We start from the raw sequence: 22,668 nt of genomic DNA on the forward strand, positions 1-22,668 counted from the left end.
TGAAATAGGGACGTTACTTGTGAGCAGTTACCCAAAGTTGACAGTCAAGCTGGGTACTGAATCCTGATCTCCTGAATCCTACTGTCTAAGACTGTATTACTCCATTTTCAAATTATTTTAGTTAGTAATGGCATTCCTGTCACGGTTTCAGTATGAAAGCTCGAAATACCTGATACTTGATGTAATGACTAGGTTCCTTTTGACACTTACAGCATGATGGTCAGAAAAAATACGACTTCTGGAAGGACATGGTGGCTGCTATCCAGCACAATTATAAAATATCAGCTTTTAAAGGTAAGTGGGTTCACCTAAAACTTAGTGTACTAGCTGAAAATATTACATGTGCTTTCCAGAGCAAATACATGTACAAGTACACTGTAGGTTACTCAATGCAGCTTACAAATAGTTGTGTAGTAGACACTTGTTTATCCTGAAATAGAGCATCTTTATCATTACTATTTAGTTTAGCTGGAACTGGTTTGCTATTTTTAACAACACTTGTGATGTGCTACTTCACTGAATTTAGAGGAAAAATGGTTTCTTCCCATGATTGGTATGGTAATGTAGACACCCTTGAACCATATTTTGATTCTGTTCCTTGTGGTATTGTACTCCTAAATAAAATCAGAAATATATTGGGAAAAAAAACAATTACAGTAGTAAATATTTGATAATTTTCTTTAGCTGTCTAGTGTTGATTAGAATTCCTCATGTAGTATTGACATAATGGTGTAGAGATTGTTTTCCTATTTTGTAAACCCTTTTTTTGAAATTCTCTTATTTTGCTATAAATTTACTAGAAATTGCAGAGTAATTTTTAATAATAGCCTTCCTCCATGAAAGCTCTTTGTTTCAAAAGGTGTGGATCTCACAGTATTTGGCAAAAAAGAATAATTTTAAAGTGTTCTTTGGAAATTAATTAGATCAAACAGAAGTTAAAGTGTGATCTTTGAAATCGGAAATAATAGCTCTGTTTTATTTCTATGAGTGCCTGCTTGTGTGTGTATATGTGTACATTTATGCATATACCTACCTATCCAGTACCTATTTGTGTGTGTAAGTGTGGAATCTGCATACAGACAGATGTGTGATGTGACTTAACTCTTTCTGTTATCAAAATTGGCGCTTAATTTAATACAGCTGAATCTCTGTTATAAAAATCGTGAGGCACATGCACAAAAGTGTTTAAAAATATAAGAAAATGTAGTAACTGATAGGCATGAGTTATTTTGGATAAAGCTCTGTGAAATCAGAAGTAAAACAATGCAGATTGTATACACTTTTTAAAATATTTTAATATATGAAAGTACTATGTTTTGCCATGCATCACTTTGAAAGGCTTTGTAGTGATCTTATTTTCCTTTTATAATGTGGTCCAGTGGATAAAGCACTGAACAGGGAGTCAGAAGAACTAGAGAATTTCTTCCCGTGTCACTTACCTGTGATATTCCCATGGAGTATCTCTTTTTGCATCAAGTCCCTCTGCGAAATGAGAATAACAATACTAATCTTCTGTCACAAGTTTGTGCCAAAGAGATTTTTCTTTTCCTCAGCTGCAAGCTTAACGTAACTTCCTGAGGAAACTCCTAAACCTGGCTCCAGCCCAACGTCTACATGGGAGGAAGCCCCACCATCTGTCGTAGCCCAGAACCTGGCCTGAAAACCACAGCCTCTTGACTTAAGTCCATGCCCTCGATGCCTTGTAGAGGGTTTAACCCTTCAGAGAAAAGCAGTGCTCATTAACAGTTAGTCAAGGTAGAATTTCTAAAGCAAACTTAAGTGGTCAGTTGAGGAGACGCAAAGTTCCCAAGTCAAAATGCCATCTTAGTAATGCCATTGTCAGTGATGGAGCAGAACGACTGATTACTTTAGTTTTTGAAATCCGTAAGTGTTTGCAAGTCACTTTGGTTTGTTGTCAGTATGCCCTTGTTTCTTATGTCCCTTCTCTTTTTCACATGATTTCTTTGATCATAATCAGGTGTCGGGTAGATCTTGCTTTTCATTGTCTTAGCTACGGTAATTGCCTTAGATAATTGCCCTATGATTTTTTTTTTTTGGATGGCTCTTTCAGATAGCCACAATTGTCCTGACTCAGTTAATGAAGGGTATTAACCCACTCTTCTCTTTGTAAAGAAGTGAAGAACTGAGTCTTGCAGAGGGAGAGTAAGAGGGTTACAAAATAGTCTTTGTGTTATTCAGATCTTCCTTTCTGAAGAATAACTCAAAATAATTGCGGGGAATCTATTAAACAATACTGTCAGAAAAGCATGATGTCAGATAGCAATGAACACAGATATATTTGTATTTTCAAAATTGTTATTTCTTACCCAGTAATACCTACAAGAATGCCCTCTGCAACTGTTATCCCAAGTTGAGCATTAAATTACTTGAGTAATCCTTTTGTAAATCTTTAGCTTATTACGAGAATATTTTGCAACTTTAAGGTGATTAACATTAGTTTGTATGTGTTTCACTTGGTGTATATTCTATATGAATTAGTAAAGAGCAATTTTAAAATAAATGGCATGTGGCAATGTATTTTACACTGTATAAATATGTGGACAAAGGTCCACAACACATTATGGAAACCAAATTTGATCTTTTCAGGAGGCATGAGGGCTTGAAGTACTGTATAATTATTTCCACATGAAAAATTTCAGATTTGGTGATTTTTGGACAGAAAAATAAATAGGTTTTGTAGGAGGAAGTTGCCTGATATAACTTCTTAAAGCAGAATTTTGTAAAATGTCTTCTCTTAAAGGCTGTTTTTTCTCTGTCTTCCATGATTGTCTTTCCCTATCATTTCCCTGACACTTCTGAAAACTGTGGCATCTGTGGTTATATAGTAAAAATGATATATTTGTACTATTTTCAATCAGTTCATAAGATTATGTTTCAGTTTTGGATGTAAAAAGATCATAGCTAATACGGCAGCAGAGACTTCATGAATTGCCCATAAAAAGGCTTGATGAGATCTGCTCTCATGCTTCAAGGATGCATCTGAGAAATTTGTCACTGACCATCTTTTACAGAAAGGAAAATTATCAGTGAAAGAAAGTGCTAGACTTAAAACCTGTCTTTTGTGTGATTGATCAGTATTCCAAAGTGGCATGCTGATGTATGGGAAGTGTTACTTTGGGGAGGAAAACTTTTTGGATCTTTCTAAACTATTCCATTCTCTCTCTAAAAACATGCGTGTGTGCACACATACACACAGAGGTTTTTGATTGTAAGTTTATGTTGTTATCCTGTTGTCTTGGCAGAAGATAGTGGATCTAGATGTCTGTCATATGTCCATTATATCTTTTATATGCAATTTCAAATACAATAAACAATAAAGTAAAGATGTTTTTCTGGCCAAAAGGAAAGAATCTTTCAAAAATTCTGCAAAACATTAGAAATTCATAATTTAGAAGTGAGTTTTGTGCTATTACCAGCTCTTAAGTTTTCATTTTAATCTCCTATTGGATTTTCTTTCCTCTAATGCCCATGACCCAGAAAAGATGTGGTTTCTGAAAAAGCTTTATCTTCAGGTAGATTGCTGATCTTCATGTGGAGAAAATATTTAAAAAAGAAATTTAAAAAAACTTACAGACCTTCTCAAAGTTCCCTCTACATTGAGAATCTAAAGCTAAAATCAAGGTAGAAGTTGCGCTTGTACCACAGTTTGGTGTGTAATCTCTAGCTTTTCAGTGTTATGAGATGCTTTCTTAATGGTTTAATGTCTGAACAATTATGAAAAGCCTTCCACAAGACAGGTCTGAGGTACTAAGCTGTAGACTTATTTGAAGTCCTATGTGTTCATTCAAGGAACAAAGATGTTAAAGGACAAAACGTGATTTAAAGTGGATGGACATTAAGAATTGGTGAACCATGCTTTTAAGAATACTCACTAGGCCCAGTTTCTTGTGCAGAGACGAGTTAATTGAAATTACAGGACAGTAATGTACTGCTGAGCACCAAACATCTCCAACAATTTTAAACATGTGCTTTGGCATACGTTTCAGATGTAAAGCAATTAACCACAAACTTTACAACTACTGAGCAGTATTTTCCAGCTCCAGTACTCAGTCCCTCTGTTTCTGAAACAAAAGTGCCAGATTGGTTGCATGTATTGGCAGCAGCACATGCTGTGTTTAAATAATGGAAAATGCTGTTGAACTAATGCAAGTGACTGCATAGGAAAACACTTTTAGGAAAAGAGAGAGATAATTCTCAGAAGATCTGTAATTAATATTTGGCCTAAACCAGGAAGGTAGAAAAGTGGGCATAGACAATTCAGACTCAAGTGTCTTGCGTTTTATTTTGGCTTGAAAGAAAAGTATGACAGGATTGCTACTTATTAATTGTGTTACTGTCCACTGTATTATTTCCATACAAACATTTGTGTGCAATAACAGTAGTACCAGTTTGCTTGCCTAGGTCTACTTGGCTGCTGAAATAAGCAGATCTCACTTTATGCTCTCTACTTAAGCACTTACTATTTTACAAAGTATAACCTAAGCTACAGGCTTCCTTACCCAGCAGCATTTAATAAGAGGAGAAAAAAAGAATTCTGCAAAGTTACTTTCTTAGTAGTTCTTTACAGTTTCCAGAACATTATATAGTTTTGCTAACAATGGGTCAACCTAAAGGTGTCCTCACTTTTTCTTTTCTGTTAATCTCAATATACTATCAAGTACTTGGGAAATTGCTGATTTCAAACAGCCTCAGGTTCTGCTTTCAGGAAGAAATGGTGATATCACAAAACTTTTAAACATGAACCTATGTACTTTTAGTTCAAGTGATTAAAAACTTCTGTTTAAAAAATTAAGCTAAAAATAATAGCTTGAATTGGTATGGTTTTGATGTATATGACTTCTAAAGTATGTGAATGGTAACTGTCATTGGAAGAAATGTGTGATCAAACTATTATGGTTTTCTAATTTATAAGCACTAATTTTACTAAGCTAGCTTACTTTATACCATTAACTTTTCATGGTGCTGTAATAGATTAATGTCTAGTGTTTGTGAGACATGAGTTTATGTAGGTATGGTAAATATGTCTACTGCCTTATTACTGTCATCATCCGATACATTTACAAATTAAGTAAAATATACTCCCAGAAGTGTTGTATTACAAAGGCATGAACTATTGATGGAAAAACCGTGCAAAGGTTGTCTCCAGTTTTTGGGGTGGTAAAACTGTTGTGATTTTGCAAGTGTCTGCATGCTTGTGAAGGTAGGCTCTTCTGGATTTGGTGTTAGTTGTTTTACTGTACTCTGAACATTGTAGTTTTACAGAATGTTAGGAGCTTATTGAACTAGTTTATTGCTGCAGATAAAATGTGCATCAAAGAAAGCTGAGTGGATTTCTAGGTTTCAAATCTGGTTGCTTTTTTCATCTGAAAGTTTTAGATCTTCAGTAACAGGTAATAATTTGTAAATCTACCTTTCTGCAAGGCAGTTATTCATTAATAAGAAAAGTTGAACTAAATTAAAACTGTGACATGGTATGTACTATATCAGAGTTGTGTTTCCTTGACCTATGTTTGATAGGTAAAAGACGAAGCTGACAGTAGACTAATGTTACTGAAGTATATTATCTGTCTGTTGTGATGACCATGCTGTAACTGAGACTGTTTACCTAAGTAATATCTTCAGTTAATTCAAGTATAGTGAAGTATGACCAGGAGTCCTGGAATGGCTACTTGCTGTGCTATGAGAGGCGATAGTTAGAAATTTCAATTTTCCTTTGTTAGAAAAAAAAAAAGAGAGACTGGTGCATTATATTAATTCATAAAATTTTAATGTTGCATTCAGTTGGACAATTGATCATCATTTGAAACAAATTTCTTATGACAATTCTCTAAAAAACATACAATATTATTCTACTAGGTTTGAACCAATCTCTTCCACCTTTTCACTCCCTGTTCCATTTCTGTTGCAAAATTGAAGTTGCATGACCTGCAATCAGTGCCCCATTAAAATGGTCTGAAGGAGAGAGTGTGAGGACAGTGTAAATGGGATGTTGTTAGATATGAGCGAATAGGAAACCTGAGAAAGAAGAGTGAACATAGTCAGAGGAATAGAGACCATTAGATTCTGAATTGGGCAGTTGGAGCCATACTTGATCATTCTCCATGAGATCGATGACAGCACTGCCAGAAGCCTGGTCAAGGTATCCTTTCTGGTACTCATCATAAGTGTACATGAGTGGGGAACCATTTTTGTAGAGTGCAACCCAAACATTTGTTCCTTTTGCATGTACATGGTAGGAGAAATAGTACAGTCCAGGGATCCTGCAGGTGAAGATTCCTGTTCTGGGGTCATAGTGTTGCTGCCTGTTGTACAAGATTTTATCAAATTTGATGGGGACTGTTGCCCCAGGGTAGGCTTTTGAGAGAATGACACTGAAAGCAGACACTGGCATCCCTGTAAGAGCTTGGTTTACTCCTTTTACGAAAGACATTCCTGACAGCTCCCGAGACTCTCCTGCTTTAACATAGCTTTCAGGGATTACGGCTTGGCCGGGGGGACCAGGAGGACCTGGGGGGCCTGGCAAGCCAGGCTCTCCATTGTTGCCTTTAGGCCCAGGGGGTCCAGGCGGTCCCATGGGTCCACTTAAGCCTTTCGTAGAAATACCTGCTGGGCCTGGCAGTCCTGGTGCTCCTGGCTCGCCTTTCGCACCAGGGGCTCCTGGCAGGCCAGGGGGGCCGATGGGGCCTCTGATCCCGGGTATCCCTGAAGGCCCTCTGGGGCCTGGCTCACCATTGATGCCTGGCACTCCCTTAATTCCTTGTGGACCCATTGGACCGGGCAAGCCAGGTAGCCCAGCGTGGCCAGTGTCACCTTTTGGACCTGGGAAACCTGGGTGTCCCTTAGGACCAGCAAGACCCTGCTCACCTGGGTATCCTGGTTTTCCCTCTAATCCTGGTAGACCTCGTTCACCCTTGGCCCCTGGTAATCCCGGGGGGCCTGCAAGGCCCGTGTCACCTTTGGGCCCAGGCAGGCCGTTCTCACCAGGCAAACCTTTGAGTCCTTGAGGGCCCATGTTCCCTGGTGGCCCGGCTGGCCCTGGTTCTCCTGGCACGCCAGCTGGGCCTCGGTCTCCTTTAGGTCCTGGAAGGCCAGGAGGACCTTCAGGCCCTCTGTGTCCCTTCATCCCTGGCAATCCTGGCTTTCCAAATCCTGGAAGACCTGGAGATCCAGGCAACCCTGCAGGTCCAGGGTGTCCCTTGGCTCCGGGGATGCCTGCTGTTCCTGGTGGTCCCATTGGCCCAGGCCTGCCAACACCGGCTTCTCCAGGTTCTCCTGGGGGACCCTGGGGACCTGGGATACCAGCTGCTCCAGGTGCACCTGGTAAACCTCTGTCACCTTTCATACCTGGCTGACCTGGAAGACCATTTTCGCCAGGCTTCCCTATGCCAGCAGGACCAGGGAGGCCTCGGGGCCCCTGCGGGCCCGGAAGACCCCTGTTACCCGGGCGGCCTGGAACTCCGAATCCACTTTCTCCTTTTTGTCCGTTTATACCAGGAATACCTGGCTCTCCCTTCTCGCCAGGGAGGCCCCTTGGCCCTTGAGCTCCTGGAGGGCCTTGTGGTCCTGGCTTGCCAGGAACAGACAGTCCTGCAGGGCCGGGAGTGCCGGGGGGTCCTTGTGGCCCTCTTGCGCCTGGGAGCCCAACAGGCCCAGCTTCTCCTTTCTCACCATTTAGTCCTCTCTCTCCTGGCTTTCCTGGTAGACCTGGCATGCCTGGCTTTCCAACCGCAGAGAATCCAGGTGGTCCTGGGGGACCAGGGGGGCCTTGAGGTCCAGGACTTCCAAACCCTGGCTTTCCTGCAGGACCTGGTTGTCCTCTTGGTCCAATAGGGCCTGGGGGACCGGGTGGTCCTTGTTCACCCCTTATCTGCACACCTGTGAAGGAGAGGAAACCAGGTCAGCCAGGGCAGATACAACAGATTTGCAGACTTGTAGCATGGCGGTGAAATGTGTGAGAGGTTAACTTAATTTGAATCTCATAGAAGTCAAGTTTCTAATATTGCGTTTGGTCACTGAGAACCTGACATTCAGGGCAAAAGTGTCTCAGAGCTCTTACATGAATAATAAGTGCAAATGTGTTGGAGTTGTGTTGTGAGCTACAAGGCCTCTAGAAATTTTTTTTTGCTTCAATGCATTTAGGATCATGGGAGAGCTTAAAAGATGCTGTGCAAAAAAATGCAAATTATTAAGGAAGAAAAAAAAAACAGGTAACTGATTTAGCAAGCTATAAGACTTGCATCTTGGTGATGAATGAAACCAGAGAAAGCTTCCGGTGCAGGTGTAGCTGCTTTTCTGAAACTACTTGGTGCTACATTTAAGTAGTGAGATTTTTGTCTTTCCCCCCTCACACTTCTAAAAGGGGGCCATGGCCCACTCTGGTTTGGTTTTTTTTGTAAACACGAATGTTATATTTTCAAATACTGTCTTAAAGATTTTTGTTTGTCATAAAAATTTCACACAGTGGCAAGGTCTCAACTGATAATTCATCTTACTGCAGTCAGAATTCTGGCATTGTTTTGATTTTTTTTCTTTTAATAATACTGCATTTTCTCAGTTGTCAAAACAGCAGGTGGAGCCACTTAACCAAATGTCACAAATAGAGGAATAAACAAACAAGCTAACTGCTTAGTTTGCTGTTCACTTTGGGGAGCTTGCAGCTTCCTGGTCGAATTAGGATGCTGATTTCTAAGACGTTACAGACAAGATTAATATGGATATTATGAGACTACTTTAGCAGTTTGCAGCAACTGGCAGCATTCTGGAACAAAATACTGTACCTCTGATGACTGTTAATTTAAGAGGTCATTTTAAAAATAAAAACTGAGGGATATAGGAAGAGCATGGATTCTGCTTTTTATAATGCCTATATATTCTGTTTGCTTATTTAGAACAGATTGATAAGATCAACAATTGGATCAGCTGAAGTTTGCATTCCAGTCTCTTACAAAGGGAGCTCTGTGTGTGTATATATATATATGACAATTTATGCAATGAATATTCTGCTGTCTCTTAGATAATACATTGTTTTTTCCAATCTGTGGTTAGTCTTGATGAACCAAAAATGAGATGAAGGAGGAAAACTATTCTTGTACATAACATTTTAGAAAGAGAGACGTGTATAGGAAATACATTTGATTTTGGTTTGATATTGGATCTGCAAGATTGCCTTATTCCTATATTGCCAGGGAAATTGTTCTTATCTACCAAGTGTAGAGAGTACATTTTCTTTTTTGCCAGTGCATAAAATCAGCACAGATCCCTATCACCTTATTTTGCACACCTTCCTATCTCATCCTCCTTAAGGCAATGAAAAGGAATATAGTTGTTAAAATCCTACACATAGGAAGAAAGGAATGTCTGTGATTTATTGACAAACTGAATATGCAAAACCACATCCTTCTCGGCTGCAAAGGAGATTGTGGAATCTGTGAGTACCAGTGACAGGTCTGGTGCAGTCTTTGGTATCTTAACGATATTGATGGATTTCTTAGTACTGAACTCCTAGATTCAGTAGGGTGTAATTGCAAGTTGATTTTCTTGTTATAAAGGTGACATAACATATGGCAAGTTAATAATTACATCATATGATGAAATAATTTGGAAAATGCTTAAGCTTGTCAGAGTTAACACATATCCTGCAGCACAAGTGGCATGTAAATGTTCTTTACGTGTTACAGATTTTCTCTTCGCCACAGATAAGAGAGCTGCCATCAGAGAAAACAGCTTACTCAACTGGAGGACTCAGAATTTATTCCATAGGTTCTGTCTGTGGATAGAACTTCAGAAACTTCACATCAGAGAACACAGGCAGGTCAGATCAAAGCCTCAATCTAAACAGGTTCCTGAGCTAATGCTATTTCAGTTGTAAAGCATTAGGGGAAAAATACAAATAGGTTTTTACATCAACTGCATCAAATCCAAAACAAAGCATTTATGTGGGTAGTTGGGCAGAAGACAGCAGTGACACCAGCCAGGTCTGCTCTTTCATAACCGTAACTCAAGGAACTATGTCCAGGTCTACCAAATGTATTTTGTTCTTTAGCAGTCAGAGTGATTTTAATTTCTGCAGGGAGGCAACATTCATCTTATTGAGCTGTATTTAAGTAACATGCAGTCATTGGACTTGATCTAATTTTTTTTTTGGTGGCAAATTGCATCACACTTTAGTTTCAGAGTGCTTCTCTTTCTTGCTTTTTTACCATGCACCTTTATATCAGTCCTAGGTTCACAAAGTGGTGGGTTCTGCTGTTTTGCGTAAGATGCTAAAGGCTTTGTCAGTATTCATGTTACTGTAGAGATTTTCTGTGAGGAGCTATATTATTTCAAAGTTGCGCTGCTTTTAGATTAAAATGTCTGGTAATTGTCTAGAGACAATGGTAAGTCCTCTGAGGAAAGGACAGCTGAACACACTAAAGAAGTAGGAATTTTATCAGGAAAGTTGAAGTAGTGGTTGGCTACTCTTTTATGTGTCTTGACACATATCTTGATGCGAAGTTGGTTTATGTTCTCTGAGTGCAGCCAAACTCTATTTATATATTGAATTAATTATGAAGACTTTAACATAACCTGCAATAATGACTTATTTAAGCACTGCTGAACAGTGAGACTTCATTCAATGATTATTCTTAATTAGGACTTTTCAAAGATTAAAAGCCAAAGAGCTACTGGTTTAAAAATTATGTCCTAGTGTATTTTTAAAATGGTAACACTAAACACATACAGAAAAGGAAAGTATATTCTGACTGGAGAGCTAAGAACAAGATTTTTAAAACTGTTAAAACAATTTAACCAAGTTAAATGAAGCTTTAAAAGGGTTTAATTGCCAACAGAAATTGTATGATTTATTACATGTTGTCCTAAGTCACTAGTTTGGGCCTAGATAGAAATTTTAGTTCCAGGCTGCTTTTTGACAAAGCTGTACAAAACAAAAAGAATTTACTGGTAACTAAATCTCTAGAAGCCAGTGTTTGGTGACCAAATAGGAGAAGTAAGCTATGATGAAAAGCTTGCCATATGCTACCCGAGCTAATAGATACGCTAGACAATAATTGGATGAATTTGGTTCTATAGTCTCCTATTTTATTCTTCCATGATCATCTCAGACTAGAAACTATGATCTGTAACAGTCTGCCCTCTTTAAACTCTTCTAAAACCCCTCTGTAGGATGCTTGTTTTCCAGAGTGAAGAGTAGCAGTGGTTTTCCAGTCCTCTGTTTTGATACTTGTTTCCCAAATGAAGATTTGTCAAGCAATTTTGAATGACCAGACTGCGATGTCTGTAAAACTGTCGGCTGTTCCTCCTTTTGAGGTCTAGTATATAGTCTTTGTTACCTTGCCTAAATAGACAGCATTTTACACTTCTCACATGTTGATACAATCATTCTCATTCTAAATATGAAGTTTCACATACATTAGATTCTGTGTTAGTATACTAAAGTGAAAACTTAGTTCAGGACAAGTCATTTCCTCCTTTCACTCTATTTTCTGTCTGCCCTGCTCCTTCCTTTTTCTTAATTTGCTGTTGGTTTCCCCCTATCCAAATGTTTTCTATAGAGAGGAAAAAAAACCAAAACCCACCAAACAACAAAACAGTATGAGGGGAAGAGAAGTGAAGTATTGTAGAGGATAACCAAGTAAATATTGTACTTCACTTAAAAGTAATATAGAAATGTAAATTATTCTGAATAAAGTCATGGAAAAACTATGAAAAGTTAATGAGGGGAGAGGAAGGAAATGCAACTCTAACCCAGTGGGAATTCCAGTTAGTAAGTCCTCAGAGTAGCTATTTATGTACACGTATCTACATTCAATCTGCAAGTGCTGGTGGGATTCCAGAAAGTCCTTGTACGGAAAGCAAGGGATGAAACTGTGACAGTATTTTGGGGGATGTGTTTCGCAGCCATGCTGCCTTCAGGTGGCTCTTATTGCAGAGCATTCTTGGAGCACGTGAGCTGGAGCTGGTTGGGTTGAGACCAAGGCTGTATCTTTGGACTAGATGTGTGCTGTTCATGAGCGTCTAATCCATGGGATCAGACTAGAGCTATTATGAAATGAAACCTCCTAAATGAAGGTAATGTGGATGCTATGTCCTGAGCAGCAACTATTCTGCTCTCCAGATCTGCTTCTGTTGTGCTACCCTATTTTCTAATGCAGATATAGCCTAAAATGGGTAAAATGTCCTTTTTCTGGTGAAGAGGAGCTTATTTGCAAATCCTATTTTCCGAGTCCCTTATTTGGCTTCCTCATTTCTACCCAAGTATGATTATTACACCTGAAAGTAGATGGGATACAGCAAGTGAAAGCTATTCTGAATTGCCTGATGTCTGAAAGAAAATAATGTTGCTCTTGGGGGGGGGGGGAAGGGGAGGGGAGGGATGTTTACAAGGAAGATTCAGTTATCTTAATTTTAGTGATGATAATTTTGAACAGAGACTACTGATCATCCTTTGGGAGACAAGTCATCACATAAAAACCAGAACCTAGCAAGTCAGAAATTTTGATTTCAACTTTTTAAAAGAAGCTTTGGCTTTTTTTAAAGCATGGAAAAATAAAACAGAACTCATAGTTTCAAACACTAAGTGTAGCTACCTGTTTGACTTATAAGGACAGAGAGGACACCCAGAAATAAGATGTCACAATGTATAGCATTGCAATTAGATACTGTCTGTACAATCTGCCTATACAGTAAGATTGATTTATGAAATGAAGAGAACTTTTTATAATAAAAAATGTATCAGATATATATTTAAATTCACACTTAAGGCCTGTTTTGAGTAGTAATATGACAGAATATGTAAAAGTTCTTTCTGAATATTGTAAATGGCAGGTCTGTTGTTAGAAACCCCAGTGTTGAATCAAGAAATTTGAGGATAATTATCATGTACATAATTATGCACACAATCATGTTGCATTATTCCCACAACTGAAGATCAGATCTGTAGCTGTGATTTTGTTTCTGGTCTGTATGCCTGTAGTGATTATCGTGTAAAAAAATTTTGTCTGTGACAAGTGTGCATCTTTGTGCAATCTCTGTCAATAGAACTCAACTGTAAGAGCCACTGCCAGTTCTTTCTGCAGTGATGACATAATTTTAATAAACCTAAACTGTTAGTGAAAGTTGAATACCAATGGTATAAACAAAGAGCTTTTGTTCATGTATTGACCCACTAGGAATAATTGTGTTAGTTTATTAACAAAAAATAAACTTACCTTGACTCTTTACATTGAATGGTAGAAAATGTGGCCCCTTGATGCTGGATTGTTTCTGGTATCGCTCAGAAAAATATCCATCGCTGCCGTGGACTATGTTCAGACAAAGCAGCAGTAAGGATATTTGTAAATGCATGTTTCCAAATCCGTTCTGTGTTAGAAAGGGGAGAAAAAGTTTGTTATAAAGCTGTTCAGTTCTGTTTCTTGTGCATGAATAAATGAGTTTTATTAAAGTATTGGTATTAAAAGTAGCATTTTGTGCTCACTTCTTCCTGCTTTCACTAGCTGTGAGAAATTCTCTGACAAAAAGGGAATCATTATTGCTGTCACTTTCAATGATTGAGCTCTTGTATAGATAGCTTAGAGGCAATGGTCTCACTCTTAGGTAAAGTGTCATTTTTAAATGGATGCTAGCCTATTTAAAACCACTGTCTTCAGAAACAGTGATTATTTTCCTAGTTACACCAGGGCTCCAAAAGTAAGTTCAGATGTTGCATATACCAAAACTCCTGAAATGAAGAAAAGTTTTCAGTGGAAATACATAGACACTCTACCACCTTATGGCCTCTGTCTAATGCTATAGCAAATGAGGCATGAAGCCCTGGCTCCCTCAGCATCAGTGTCAAAAATCTCACATTGCCTCGCTTGAAACCAAGCTTTTATCTGTAGCCTTTCAAGTAGCCCCAGTGGCAGTAAGGATGCTGTCACTGGCTCTTAAATATGACCCCCCCACTTCCCTCCCCAGACAGAAAACACGTGTCCTGTAAAAGTTACCTTCAAAGCCAAATAGAATGAAATCATAACATACCAGAATGTTGTGGAGTTCCAATGCAGTGTAGTAGAGCAGTGAATCCTCCTCTATTGAGGAGTTCTTCTGCCACTGGTGAGTGAGCAGAAGCTGATGATTTCAAGTGTCACCCTTGAGTATTTATACAATTTTCCCCCTAGTTGGGTGACTGCTGGGCATAAGCTCCTCCTCCCAAATCGGTAAGCAGTAATTATCTGTGTGTATATGTGTGTTTTTAGGGGTGGTGGAAGCTATTTTAGGCAGTCATCCTAGATCCTGTTAAGTAGTTTTTGAGTTTACTTTTTTTCCTCCTTCTCTTGGATTTCTTATTGTTGATGAAATTGTATTGCTCATAGTTAGTATTTTCTAAAATTTTACGGCCCCTCTGTTGTTAGAACTGGGAAAGGTAACATTGGAAAAAATCATGAACTTGTAAGTAAGGTTGATAATTCTAAGTGCTTCATTTGGGTTTCTCTGTAAATGTTTTAAGGAAAGATCTATACATTTTGAACTTTGGTGAGCTGTTACTTTCAGGAGTAACCCCACTAAAGTCTATAGAGACTACTTATGTGACTAATTGTACATTGGGATACAAATGGAGAACTTGCAATCAATTAAGATGTTAATAAGGGAGTTCCGTGAGAACCTGAAGAGTACTTTTAAGCAGTTATTGGTTTAGGAGATTATCTGCACATCATATTTCTAGACTTCTGTTTTGATGCTGGAGGTATAGTACTATGTATACGATGTATTCTGCAAGTAATGTTTCTGTATTATGAATTCTTGAAATGCAAGCTTACCTCACACAATGAGAGCATCGTTGTGTCTAGTTGTAACAAATGTATTGAAATCCATACTGCCTAAATTTGCAAGTGTTATACAGGCTGATGTTTGGGGCTGGTGGAGCTTTTTTAAGCTTCATTCAGCAATTAACTTTTTTTAAGGTTTGTTCAATCAAATGCAGTTATTTCTGTACTTTTGCTAGATGCATGTTTTTCCTATTAAATGGTTTCAGTTTAGTAAATTTAAACTACTCCTGTTTTATTGTTGGTGGATCAAACTTGTTTGCAGTTTCTCTCTTTTTTTTTCTTTTATTTTTCCTCATGTTATAAACTGGTGTTAGCTGTTAAGAAAGTTGAAACTAATCTTGCTTAACAGGCTTTATCCACACATTGTGACTTCTTTTTTTTTTTTTTAATAAATAATGGAATCTTACAGTGTTTCAGCATCATTTTGATTAGTGTTCAGTACTAAATAGGCAGTAATTTGCAGTCCTTGAATTGTGTGTGATTCTGAAACATCATTTAAGATCAAAGGGCAAAATAAGAGAGAAGAAACAAACTTTTCTCATTTAGGATGTAACTGTAGAACTATAGTGCACTTTTATCAAACATTCTCAGCAAAAATAACTGCATATAAATTACTACATATTAAAACTCCTTTGCCAATTGCAGACTTTTTTGACATTGTTATGTGGTGTTCAGTCTTGTAGGAGTTAGATTTTTTGGATGTGTCTGAAATTCTTTATTTTCTTTCCACCAAAAATTAGTGGAAAAACAAAGATAAATAACTGTGTTGTTACTAAACTGAGCATGTGCTACAAGTTGCTGTCAGGGTAAAATGAGCATGTATTTATTTTTTCAAGTTAATTTATGCCATTTGTAGAAGCTATCTGGGGAGCCTTTTGGTGAGGTACAAGCAATACCTATGCAGAACAACGTGTGTGCACTCATACCCTAATATCAATTGTATTAACACTGCAGTCAGGCAAGGGCACTAGCATGTTATATTATAGGAATACTAATAAATAACCTGCATTACTGGGAGTTCAAATGCATGGTTGGTACAGAAGGGACACCTGTTACCGTTCCAACCAAAAGAGCGAGCTGGTGGCCCTGAACTGTGCGGCAATCCTGTGGAATGACAGGTTAACGTGGGCTGAATTTTACCTGCTTTGTGTCTTTGTTTAATTCCACACTCTTCAAGCAACAACTTTTTGGGCTTTTATGTATTATGGCAAATATCCTAGAACACAAGTTAGTGTACTGAGAGACCAATGGACCATCAAGTCTATTCTGCTTACAATTGTGCTAATACCTTTGCTTACTAGAGGGCTGTATTAATGTTGTGATTTAAACACTGCTGCAATCATTTATTTAATGTATTGTCGAACAGTTCTTTTCTTCTATTCTTCTTCCTAGCCATCCTCTAAACAACGCTATGTTCCATTTTTGTAAATAAACCCTTTCCGCTGCAGAGGTCTTCAGACTGAAGCCTGCTTTCCCCATTAAGCCTGTGTGCCCAACCTGGTCAGTGGTTTTCAGAGTCTGTTTGCATGTCTGAGATTGACATTTCTATTCCCCCTACGTGCATTCAGTTCTCTTTAATCTTTTGAAGAAGGAAGCTTTGTCCTCAAGATGTTTGTGTAACTTCTCAAGGTGCTTCATTTAAAAATTATTCTCCATAAATTCAAATGAGAATCCAACTATCCACTTTTGACAGAGGCAGCAAATGTATGGGCATAGAGTTTATTTCCTCCTTGAAGAAATATAACTCCAGCACCTTTTTTTGGTTCACATAAATCCAAAAATAGCTTTTGATTTTTAAAACATTTAAATATACAGCCCTTAGTGGGAAGTGTGGTTGTTGCTAATTTGACAATGTTTGGTTAACAAAGTTAAGAACAGCAGGTGACATTTTTATGCACACACAGTTTCATGCTAATTTCTAGCCCCCAAAGCAGGCACGCTTAGGTTACAAAAGCACCAATAACATATACTGATATTTGCCCAGCAGCCTTGCTTCCTGCCTTGGCTCCTTCTGGCCAGGAAGGTGAATCATCTCTGTGTCTCTGCGTAAATAGGCATGATTGTGGGGTCAAAAGGTATATACAGGCAAACCCGTTGTCCTTATGTTTAACCTGAGCTCCACCCTATTGTGCTATCTTATGCTGCTGCTTGGGTTTGAGGTTTTGTTTTTTGTGGGTATAGGAAATTGAGGTAGAATTGGAGTTCACTTCTTTTGTATGTTTTCCCTGTCGCTGTGGATGTTTTTTATTGGCAGAGCACTGACACGCATTTAGCTCTAAGCACATGTATGAAAGGTAGGCTTCGGCATATATTTGCACATGCAAAAATACGTGCAGTAGCCATACTTGTGTACACCTATTTACAGAAACAGCGCATTTTTAAAAAGATAGGCTATTTGCATACCTGTTTGCAAAGTATAAACATTCAGATGCTTTTGTTTTGTAGCTATGCATTTAGAAAGTTGCCTTACCTTCATTTGAAAGTAATCTTCACTGCCCCTTGCTCCCCCTGTCCCACTACCCTAATAATCAGGAATAATGGTGTGACACATGGATCTATTGCACCACTCTAGAACTTGCTTTTTAGTTATGTATTGGCTGCTTCTTCCCATGTAAAGGTAGCCATGGTACTACTCCTTCAAAATAGCGATGTAATTGTTTAAGTCCTAAGCTTAACTGCAATAAAAAGACTCAAAATAGAGTTTCTCTGGACCATATGAAGTAGGGAGTGGAATCACAGTCTTTAATGCTATTCTCAGCAGTCTGCAGTGTTTCATCATATTTGCTGGCCGAATGTTCAATTTGCTGTTGAATGTTGTTGGAAAGCATGCACTTGCACACGCTTTCCAAAATCCCCTGTTTCTTCAGTGTCTTGCTCCCACAGTCAGTGGAAACACATGCGTAAGTGACATGGAAGTGGCACCATGCTTTGGGAAATGGGAACTGATTTTCACCGCAATCCTGCAAGTTACTCGCAAAGGGACTTGAATGAGTCCCACAATAAGCAGCTGCTTATGAGGAAGAAATGTGGAACAGCTTAATGAAGCACAAACTGTAATAAAACAAGCAAGTACTCCCTTTCCCACCCTCACCTCCCCCACCAAAAAATAAAACCATCAAAACTCAGAGAAAGGCTGGGCTAGGTCCTTGCAGTAGTTGGGAACTGGCTAAATATGTTCCTGATACTGAGGATTTTCAGTGTGAATATGTTTAGATTTATTGGTTTGACTTTTTGAGTATGTGATCTTGATTTTTGCACCATCTAAGCAGATGTGCTGACCAGTTTGTTCTGTTCATGTGCTTACATAGTTTCAAAGAACTGTGAGTTCTTTGAAAGTAAAAATTTACAGCTTTAACTCAGAATTTCTCTTATTTTTAATAATTGGCTGTTAGTCTTAATCCTGAAATTTTTCTAATTTATAATTACTTTTTAAGTTAAAATTTGGTACCCAAGGAACCTGGGGGGGGGGTGTTTAGTCCTTTTGTTTGGCTAGGTAATCTCACTTTTGAAGAAAGAGGCAAGAATGTGTTGGTGGGAGGTTTTTCCTGTAGTTTAAAAAGTAGTCTGAAAAAAGTTGGAGTATCTTTTTACTGATGACGTAAAATCTCAATACAGTTGAGAGGACACAATTATTTTGCTTCTTATAGCTCAGTATCTGTGACAAGTGCTTTCTGATGCTGTCAGTTCCAATTCTGTTACCTGCCTGAAGTAAACTTTGAAGACTCTACCCTGGTCTGTGATAAGCACTTCAATAGAGGAAAACTTATACCCAAAATGAGTGGTAGCTGCCATTTTGTAATGGATTCTGATAGCCTGTAGCACCATCTCTGGTGAAGAAATTCTCCAGTCTCCAATTTTAAGTTCTCAAAGAAAGGCTCTTAGGAATTTCTAAGAGAAGTTTGAAAGCCTGCCATGCAATTAAAGGACTAATTGAGTTTCCTAGTTTGTGGTGCACTCTATGACACTCTGGAAAACTCCTACATCATCTCAACTCTATGGTTTAAAACCATCCTCTCTCCCTTTCTGTCACACAGTGCTGAAGAGTGTTTGCACGCTCCCATGATAGCGGCCTGGTAAGCCCTCAGTGGGAGCGCAGAGGAACAAAGTGTTTCACTCTGTTTCTTAATGGGGAAAACTTATACAGCTATTTTTCAGCTTCTTGGTGCTTATAGTCAAATGCACCCAAAGAAATAGGAAGCAGGAAAATCTGTGTATTCAATAGCGGTGGGAAGTCTGGGGGTTTTTTTGGTTTATGTTTTGATGATGTTGTTTGTTTGTTTTGTTTTGTAATCGTTGTTACTTTGTGTTTACATGGAGAGCATTTTCTGTTCCAACACTTGCTACTTGGACTGCATGGGACTAGAAAACATAATGGTGAAGAAAATGTTTACCTTGCTAATTGCAAAATAAATAAGATTTCTTTTGAGCTTCAGAATGCATGTCGTCTTTTGTAATTAATAGATGCCTGTTGAGGTAATCTGCAGGGTTGTGCAGTCCTATCCATATTCATACTTTGAGATATAATAAACAATTCTGTCTTCAAAAAAACAACAAAAGAAACTGTGTTACCCCTACAGTCCTGTGTTAGTCTTTTTATAGATTTAATGCCCTTGTACTTCTAACACTTGTAATTGTGGTTGAATAAATGTCCTACTTTCAAGTAGTAATGGAAAGATGGTCTGTATTTATTCTGGCACTGCAAAAATGACTGACTGCTGACCAGTTTGTTCTGTTCAGCTCAGGTAACTGTTGATCACAAGAACTCTATTTAATATAGCTGTATATTTAAATAGATGACACCCAGTTAAATATTTATAGTTGTATTCTGACTGAATTAACTTGTGGAGGCACTGAATAACCATGCTGAAACCTCAGGAGAAGATGTGTTCCACATAGTTTATAGAGAAAGCTTTGAGACTGACATGAGTTTCTGATTATACCTTCCTCAGAGTCAGGTAGTATTATTGATTAATGCTTTTTAACAACACTACATTGTTTGTGGCCTTATTTCATTATGCTTGGATAAAGATAAGGTAGTCTTCACCCATCTTATAGAATTTATACTAGAGTAAAACATACCAAACAGAAGTACTGGTGTTAAAGATGTTTTCCAGTACCTTGGGTATGCTGCTGGCCTGACCTTATTCCTTCCTCATTTTTATTCCTTCTTCCCCTGCCTCTGAAAGCAAAAACAACAAATACTGATCAAATGAATGCATTAGTTTGAAACTCACATCAGTTGTGTGGCTTTAAATGAAAACTGATCAGTTTTCAAGATACTGAAAACACAAAGCTGATTTTATGTATAGATATTCATTCTTTCTCCTAGAAGTGCATTTCTGATTACTATAAATGCTTATATATTTACAGTTTGGATGTTCACTAGATTTGTTTAAAAATGTAAACATGCAAGTGATGACAGGACTTACGTCTTTCTGATGGAAGAACAGAAATATCCACTTAACTTTGTGCATAATTTAGGAAAAAAAAAATCAAAGGGCCTGACCATTGAAAAGCCTAAGCACGTACGAAAATTTTACTTTGGATTTGGAGGAGGGGATTCCACAAAACTGTTTCTGGAACTGCTTAAACAAAGCCAGGTGAAGAGATTTCCAGTTCCTTTTATCTGGAGATGCTAATTTTCAGCCTTCTGCCTGATGTTGACTGCACTCTCAGTTGTGTCTATAGAATGGTTTATGAATCTTTTCTGTAAGCTGAATTGGTAAGAATTTGATTTGGACTAAAATGCAGTCAAACTTTCCTGGGAGTGATAGAAGGAGGAAAGCTTGTTTTCCATAGGCCCGGATAATTTCACAGGATATGTTAAATTTCTTTGAACTCCTGAAATATATAACTTGTCTTTAAAGATTACTGCAAGTGTTCTTTCTTTTTTAGTAAGTTCCTGGTGGTTTGGTTTAAAAACCTGATATGTAACAGCAGAAAGAGCATTCACATAAAAATGCTGAATAGTTACATTTTCCAGGGGAGGTGGGGTGGTGCTGTATTTTTATGTTTTCTTTAATTCACAGAATCATAGAATCACAGAATGGTTTGGGTTGGAAGGGACCTCAAAGACCATCTAGTTCCAACCCCCCTGCCATGGGCAGGGACACCCTCCACTAGACCACGTTGCCCAAAGCCCCATCCAGCCTGGCCTTGAGCACTTCCAGGGAGGGGGCAGCCACAACCTCTCTGGGCAACCTGTTCCAGTGCCTCACCACCCTCACAGTAAAGAATTTCTTTCTAACATCTAATCTAAATCGACCCTCCTTCAGCTTAAACCCATTACCCCTTGTCCTGTCACTCCACTCCCTGATAAACAGTCCTTCCCCAGCTTTCCTGTAGGCCCCTTCAGGTACTGGAAGGCTGCAATTGGATCTCCCCGGAGCCTTCTTTTCTCCAGGCTGAACAACCCCAACTCTCTCAGCCTGTCCTCATAGGAGAGGTGCTCCAGCCCTCTGATGAGCTTCATGGCCCTCCTCTGGACTCTCTCCAACAGCTCCATGTCTCTCCTGTACTGGGACCCCCAGAGCTGGACACAGTACTCCTGCCCTATTTTTCTCTGACTGTTTTTTAGAGTATTTAATACTAATCTAATTTAATACCTCTGTGCCTGCTGGACTCGAGGTTTCTTTCAGACTCCCCTGGAGCACAGTGAATAAAGTAGAAGCCATGGTGAAAAAGAGTGGGAACCACCCCTACTTTCCCAAAGGTGAAAATAGGTGTAAATGAGCTGCTTTTTCAAGTCTACTCACTGGAGCAGGTAGTTAGCCTGCTAAATAGTCTCATTCATTGACCTTACTACCTGCTGTGGTTTGGACAATTGGTTGTTTTTAAACTTTCATGTTTAAAAGCAGGTGCCAAAGGTGGTGTGTGTGTGTGTGTGGAAACTCCAGACTTTTACAGCCAGAACAAATAAACGTTGTCTGAGTTCACTTTAAAAATAAGGGATTTGTTTGGGTTTTTTAAGCCTGGCGTGTTAAATGTTGCTGTTTCCTTTTCATTCATTCAAGTTGAAACTTAGGAAAGTTCTGTTGGTGGGTGAGTATAAATTTTCTATACTCTTTCCCTTATGCAAAATAGGCTTGAGTCCATGGAGCCTAATTGTTCCTGATGACTACTAATAGGACTGGTTTTAGTTTCACATAGCTGACATTGAATTTTTACAAGCATTATATTGTCATAAAGGAGAGTTGTAATTGCCTGCTTATAATAAAGTGCTAATGAAGTGGCTGCTTTTATTATTACAGAAAATGCGTCAGGGCTGCAAAGTTTTATAGGTGACACCGTATTACCTGACTCAAATCCACAAGCTTCAATGTCTCCTGCATTTCATAGGAGAAAAATCACATGAATGTCAAGGATGAGGTTTTTAAAGTACTTTAACCACTAGACTGTCACATTCAAAGATCTGAGGACTGAAAGATAGTTCTATAAAAAGGGTTCATATGTGAAGCAGGTAAATACTGCCCAAACTACTGATACAAAAAATCGTCCAGGTATCAGAGAAGGATAGGGACTCCTAAACTTATGGCAGACAACCTGACCAAACTGCCAGCTTGTTTCCAATGGTGATGCTTTCTGACCCTGCTGTTGATGTGCAAAGTGGTGGAAAACCAAAAATTGCTGGAGGTGACATAGGATGATTTCTGCACCTGCTGATGGTGAGATGTAAGCAAGGATCTCCACGGAGTTAATGGAGAAGAGCCTGATGTGTTTCTGCTGCATACAGAAGTAAAAGTGGCTGACTTTGCAAGCAGAAATTAAGTGTCTTGGATTTAGGTGTTCAGGTTCCACTGAAACCATTAAACCTTTCCGGACATTCACAGTAAATTGGCTATAC

The 22,668-nt window shown here is 38.6% G+C and overlaps 2 protein-coding genes across 2 annotated transcripts in view; one reads left to right on the plus strand and one right to left on the minus strand.

Moving 5' to 3' along the window:
* NT5DC1 (5'-nucleotidase domain containing 1) overlaps positions 1-22,668 on the plus strand; it is a 153,108-nt gene that overhangs the window by 10,610 nt on the left and 119,830 nt on the right. The window contains exon 6 of the mRNA XM_054822399.1: positions 213-294. Coding sequence (XP_054678374.1) covers positions 213-294 — 82 coding nt within the window. The remainder of the gene's footprint in view (positions 1-212; positions 295-22,668) is intronic.
* Positions 5,845-13,372, minus strand: COL10A1 (collagen type X alpha 1 chain). Its single transcript, XM_054822398.1, has 2 exons — positions 13,230-13,372; positions 5,845-7,896 (listed from the first exon to the last, which is right to left on the minus strand). Exons 1-2 carry the CDS (start codon positions 13,363-13,365, stop codon positions 6,014-6,016), a joined length of 2,019 nt encoding a protein of 672 aa, XP_054678373.1. The 5' UTR covers positions 13,366-13,372; the 3' UTR covers positions 5,845-6,013.

This window comes from Grus americana, chromosome 3 (assembly GCF_028858705.1).
Source record: "Grus americana isolate bGruAme1 chromosome 3, bGruAme1.mat, whole genome shotgun sequence".
Lineage (NCBI taxonomy): Eukaryota > Metazoa > Chordata > Aves > Gruiformes > Gruidae > Grus > Grus americana.